This window comes from Mya arenaria, chromosome 13, assembly GCF_026914265.1.
Source record: "Mya arenaria isolate MELC-2E11 chromosome 13, ASM2691426v1".
Taxonomy (NCBI): domain Eukaryota; kingdom Metazoa; phylum Mollusca; class Bivalvia; order Myida; family Myidae; genus Mya; species Mya arenaria.
This window is the reverse complement of record NC_069134.1, coordinates 26,865,931-26,872,281: the sequence shown is the minus strand read 5'-3', so window position 1 is coordinate 26,872,281 and position 6,351 is coordinate 26,865,931. Positions and strand designations below refer to the sequence as shown.

The 6,351-nt window shown below is 36.4% G+C and overlaps 1 protein-coding gene across 2 annotated transcripts; it reads right to left on the bottom strand.

Moving 5' to 3' along the window:
- Window positions 1–467: 467 nt before the first annotated feature.
- On the bottom strand, window positions 468–4,815 carry LOC128213949 (uncharacterized). 2 transcript variants are annotated; one of them, XM_052920070.1, is made up of 2 exons: window positions 4,713–4,815; window positions 468–3,757 (listed from the first exon to the last, which is right to left on the bottom strand). In XM_052920070.1, the coding sequence occupies exon 2, from the start codon at window positions 3,755–3,757 to the stop codon at window positions 1,622–1,624; it is 2,136 nt and encodes a 711-aa protein (XP_052776030.1). In that variant the 5' UTR covers window positions 4,713–4,815; the 3' UTR covers window positions 468–1,621. The 2 variants fall into 2 exon arrangements, with proteins under 2 accessions (XP_052776030.1, XP_052776031.1); XM_052920071.1 differs by lacking the exon at window positions 4,713–4,815 and adding an exon at window positions 4,195–4,308.
- Window positions 4,816–6,351: the final 1,536 nt, after the last annotated feature.

Genomic DNA, 6,351 nt, shown 5'->3' with positions numbered 1-6,351 from the left:
ATGTTATAATATTTAAACTGCTATTGACGATATTAAACATCACTATGTGCGCATTATCGATTTTGAATAATGTAGTCTGTTTTCTTTGGAACGGCGAAAATTGTCACGAACATTTCGGTTCACAAGAGCATTGTGTGAGCCTTCGATCTAAATTTCATTCCATTTTAATTAATTGTGTTAGTTTGATAGAAGGTTTAATAAACATGAAAGTTGTACGTAAATAACAGACAAAATTTCATTTTAGCACTGAAATATAGCATGAAAGTTCCCTTTTGTCTTTAAATGCCCCCTCCCGCACCTACCCCGCACTCGCAGCGTTTTTGCTCTTGTCGCAACTACGCTGCTTATAATTGGCGTACTTTTAAAAAGCGTCCAGGTACGCCCCTGATATCGTGTTTTCATCAATTAGATAACTTCCAGGTATGAAACACTAGTTAAATTTGAACTTCCAAATAAGCTAAACAAAATTATAGGGCTATTGTCGTTTTATTTATTCAATATTGTGGACCAAACCGCCATAGTTTCTATATACATTTTCAATGTCTTAAAGCTGCACTCTCACAGATGGACCGTTTTGACAACTTTTTAAATTGTTGTCTTGGAATAAGCCAAATTTTGCGTAAATGTCTGGAAAGCAATGACATAAGACTGGTGATAAGATGTGAGATGGCAGTTTTAAATAGATACGTTCGAAAATTGATGTTTAATGGCTTAAAGCGTTTCAAACGCTTTAAGAAAAATGTAATTTTCGGCATTTTTTCAAACAATTGAGATTTATTCTGTTGTAAGTTGTCTTATATGACTGAATTTAAAGCACTGATCCCAAATCAGCTGATTCTGAGATAAAATTGAAAAAATGTGAAATCTGTCAATCTGTGAGAGTGCAGCTTTAACGGTAGCGTTAAAAGTGTACACTTTTATATACTCCAGTCATGTCCTATCTAAGGCATATTCAAGATAAAAAATACAAATATATACTATGAAGTGAGCAGTTGTTGTTTTAAAAGATTCAAAATACAAAACTTCGGGACTTTGATTGTGTCTATTTGCAGCTTCTTTTAAATTCGATCCCTATTTTATCAAAAGAAATTGCCTCTGTTTCAACTGTTAACTAATAGCAGATGGAACGAGCATTTTTCCTGGCAACACATGGATCAAATAATCCCTAATTTTGTTGGCGTGGAAATAGCTTAAGCGTATCACCGCCATGGTTGCTATCAAGTGTGCATGATTTGCGAACAAAAATTAAGAAAAGAAAAGAAGGCTATAAATAAATTTATCTTTAAGTGTCAAAGAAAAAGGGACACAGGTCAGTGTTACTTTGGTCAAACATACTTATCATTATGAAAATTAGGACAAAGCCAAACTAATATGATAATAATAACAATAATAATAATAATAATAATAATAATAATAATAATAATAATAATAATAATAATAATAATAATGATAACAATTAAAAGAATAATAATAAAAATAATAATAATAATAAAAATACAATTTTTAATAATCATACAAAACCTTATCCATTAAATGAAAACATGATTTATTTTCATTAATATAAACTCATTGGCATATATAGTAATGAAACATATTAAAACATGCTTTCTCAAGTTTAAATCTAAATCTCGTAGCCATGATTTAGTCTGTAAATATGCCAGTGCGCCGCGTTGTTCCTGGGCATCCCTTCGACGGATCTCCTGTACTGTAGTAACGCCAACTCCGGAAGGCCCTCCATCTCCCTGCAGTGCCCAACCAGGTTAAAATACGTCTCACGGTGGTAGAGATGGGAACGACAGCTGGCGTCACGATAGCAGTTAAATAAGTTCAATACAGCCTGACGTTGTCTTCCTCGCTGGCCAAGATCACGGAAAGTCAGGTACTGCAGGTAGTAGAGGTAAGGCAGTGAGTCCACAACGGCCCAGTTCATCCAATCACGCTCATTAACTTTCCTATGATTGATATCCTCGCCTAATCCCCTTACCATCTCGTAGTGTAATATCGGTGGTGCACAGAACGCCTCCTGTCTCGAGTAGCGAACACATAATGCCGTTTTGTTTGTTAATAACACGTCATCGTTATTAACAACACTGGTAGTGCACAGTGGTTTGTAATGTTCTGTATTGAAAGGATTCATATTTCCACATGTACATACAGCTTGTACGTTGTCGTCATATCTACGTTCAACATCATTCAGAACGTCCGCTGCTCTTTCAAGCTCATTATGACAGACGAGAAAAGAAGCCAACTTCAATCTTGATGACGCCACATCCGTATCTAAGGAACTTTCGAACAGACACAGTATATTTCTAGGAACAACACTACCATTCCGTATGCAACATGATGCAGCAGTGGATGCAAAAACGCTCAACACTTGTCTAAAAACATAGTCAAAATATTGTACTCTTAATGGAAACAGCAGCACATGAACATATGTACGTACTGTTTTAAGATATAGGTCGAGATATGAAATCATATCTTTAGGCATGAAATCAGACGTCTTAGACAGAATTAACCGGAAATCTATATTAATACTGAAGTGAGCATGTACACTTAGCCACCTACATAAACTATGTTTTGTCGATATGTGTAACCCTTCACTGTAGCGAACAGTTCTGATATTTGTGCTGAACATCCGGTTGCCTAAATCGTCTGCTTGTATGTACGCGAGTACTACTAAGTGAGTGTCAATGATATTTGAAATGATCTTAGAAAGATTTTGTAACTGCCGACTTGTAAATTTTCCATGAAAAAGATTCACGCCTGCTACAATGTAGTGAGGGCACATACCGGTTTTCGTCCAACCAAGCAACAATTTCAAACAATACACAATACATTCCATCAAGCGATTTTCTCTCCACATTTCGGACGGCAACCTTTCCGCGGCGAAAAGCAGGGCAGTTTTGCAGTGAAAACTTGTCAGTTTTCCTTCATTATCTAAATGGGGGTTGATGACGTGTGATTTTAGAATCTTCAGAACCACATAACATTTAAGCTGTACTGTTTTCATGCTAACCATCAGTGTTCTCTCAATAAGACTAGGAGAAATTCTCCATTCAACATGTCTGTAATAGCTGTCAAAGTATCCATCAGGAACAAGAAAACACCCACAATCTCTTACGTCTCTCAGCATTTCCGGTGTCGGCCAGTGGCCGGGCCTCGGTCGTTCAAACCACGCGTGGCATTCTAGCGGAAATGACCTGCACCAATACGCGAACACAAAGTCAAACATTTTAAAAGGGCTATGCGAGGGGCCACTGGAGTAGTAAAGTAAATTCTCTTTTATTGATTTCAGTTGTATTAAAGTTCCAAATAATGTGTTTACATATAGTACACGGCCCTTACTGTCAACTACATGGAGTACATCACTTGAATTAATGACTGGTTCAGGTGAGTCACGTCTAATCTCCTGTAGAAGATAATGTTGTGGAGAGCACGTGTCCTCCTTCACCATCAGCATGTTTTTCTTCCCGGCTTCCCATTCAGACCAGGATGACATGATGTTGGTGTCGTTTAAGCAGATTAATTGGTCAATATCGGAGTTTAGTCCCGGTGTAGTTGTTCCCTCTGACTGACTCCCGAAAATGAAACTAGTACCATCAAGTCCGTGTAGTTTATTCTCGATCGTGCTGCTCGCCTCTATCATGAGGAAAGTTCCCCTTCTTCTCCTCACCATCCACCTGTTGACGCCAATGTCGCTTAACGCCCTGGACAGACGGAGAGACATGATCCGGTAAAAGTCGGGCGGGTTCTCCATCTTTAAATAAGAAACAATGGTTATAATTCTTTCATGAAACGAATTATGTTTCTACAAGTAATATAAAACAAATCTTAGAATAACCTATTAATTTTCACTTTCGCTTTCAAACTGTCTGATGAAATATTGCATGTATATGACTGATTTATTTTAAGTAATAGTTTTAATCTTGTTTTTGTCTGCGTGAGATGGAAAAATAAATACGTGATCCATAATAATAAAACGTTTATTAGCAATTTACTTTACACCCAATACGCATATTAATAGAAAAGTTCCATTTTTACGTACTCGTACTTTTTTTCACGTACAATTGATAATATGGATGTGTAAAATTTGCTGTAGCGGCTTCCTCATAATCGAATAAAAAAACACTTTAAGTGATTTCTGGACAAGACATAAAGCTCATCAAATCATATCATCAATTGATAAAAAAATACCTTTATTATTGTGTTGCTGACGCAGCCGTCACCGACGACAAGAATTATATATTACATAAAAAAACATTCCTCGCTTTGATTTTATCTTTATTAGTGGGAATGTACATGGAAAACCCCAGAAGTCTATAAATAAACTATGACACTGTTTAAAGGCGCACCTTTTGACATGCATCACTCCCTAAAAACCGAAAGAATGGTTTGGTTTAAGATGTTGGAAGAGTGGGGCGGGGGGGGGGGGGGGGGCCGGGATCGGGGTAGTCCCATAAGACATGTTGTATATATATATTTATATATACATAATGAAACTTTTTCAAGTTATACTCTTAGAAATTTATTGAAATGTCATTTTATCAATTTTAATTATTTTTTTGTTAATTTTTAAACAATATCAAAGACCAAAGGGCCATATTTTAGTGACCAAGCTATGTGACGATCACCTGTGATGCACACAGAATACTCATATCCATGTCAGAAAAGTTTAAGAATCTTTGATAAAATAAACAAATGTTTGAACTTACAATCTCGAATATTTGAAACTCCTTTCCTTAAACAAAGTTTTAATAATTCACCAATTCTGAGTTAACAGTGCCAAACATTTTGTCTGACAAAATATAGCTTTATAACGTCCTGTCATCACTTAACTACAAGCTCTGAGTTAATAACTACGGAATGCAGTAAGGGCCATCGCCTATGAATGTGTTGATCTGAAACGCGATACTCGACAGTACGATGATGAAAACGCGAAATCACGAAACTACGATGGTTAAAACGCAAAAGTACGATGATGAAAACACGACAGTATGATAACGAAACGCGATAATACGACAGTACGATGATGATAATGCGATAAACTATCGCGGTTTCACCATCGTAATATCGTGACTTCGCGTTTTCATCATCGTACTGTCGTGTTTTCATCATCGTACTTTCGCGTTTTACAAAAAGCGTTAGTAAAGCGAAAATATCAAATTTCAAACAAAAATAAGAAATAATGCAAAATAATAATTTTGTCAGCAGTCTTGTATCACTTATGTTTCCAGGCATTTATGCAAAAATGGGCTCATTCCAAAAAAAAATATAAATAAAAAAGTTGTTAAAATGGTCTTCATGTATCTGTGAAAGTGCAGCTTTAAAACATCCGAATGTACGTCACTGGGTCAGTCAAAGTCTTCAATAGTACTGTTATAAATATAATTTCAATTTCAAAGAATTAGATTAAAAATGCATAGGTTGATGGTTTTGATTTTTGGGGGTATCAATGTTCAGTTCAGTCATATAATATGACTCACAATAGAATACGAGTGATGATCCAAAATAAACAGAACTGGTGTACTCATAACAATATAGAGTTGTTAAGTGTAACAGTATATATATCGTTTTAACCCGCTAAGGATTTTCTATCGTTTCATGTTATTGCAGAATGTGTTTGTATTGCCCTTTTCTCATGGTAACGCGCACCTGTCACAGTACACTGTGCAATTAACATATGTGTAATGGAACTGTAATAACCTCCAAAATATATAGCTCAGATAATATTAAAAAAACGGTAAAACGTCATTTGAAATATTTGTGACGTCATATGCAAGTTTAACGTCATCTGAACGTTATATGCGAACATAAACAAGTATCATTCAAAACGATGATACAGACGAAAAGTGTTAAGAACAGTGTCAGTCGCATTTTGGTTTTCGAATGGCACCGGCGTTTCCTTGACGGCAGAGAGAGCCTTGAAGATGATGAGGGTAGAGGAAGAAAAAAGAAATACGGTGCGACGTCTAAGGATCTATATAATACTAATTGAATTGATACACGGTTTTTATTATTTTCACAAACAATTTTCAATTTTAAAACAAATAATGCTTCCAGGTTCATGCACGCTGGGTTCACCGCCTGTTCAAAGACCATGAAATAGAACGCCGTGTCAGTGATTCCAGAACTTTCATTCGAATGTTCAAGCGGGAGGGAGACTGATTTTTAAGTAGAATACTAACGACAGACGAGACGAGACGTGACTTTGGTTTTATGACCCCGAGACAAAATCACAGTCGGCCGTGTGGAAACGAAGCGGATCCCCACCTCCCAAGAAGGCCCGGGTGTAAAAGAGCTGCGGAAAGTACATGTTCATCATGTTTGCTGACATTCACGGGATGATTTTAA

Excerpts from the sequence above, each read along its gene's own strand:
- LOC128213949 (XM_052920070.1), bottom strand. The coding sequence starts at position 3,757 with ATGGAGAACCCGCCCGACTTTTACCGGATCATGTCTCTCCGTCTGTCC.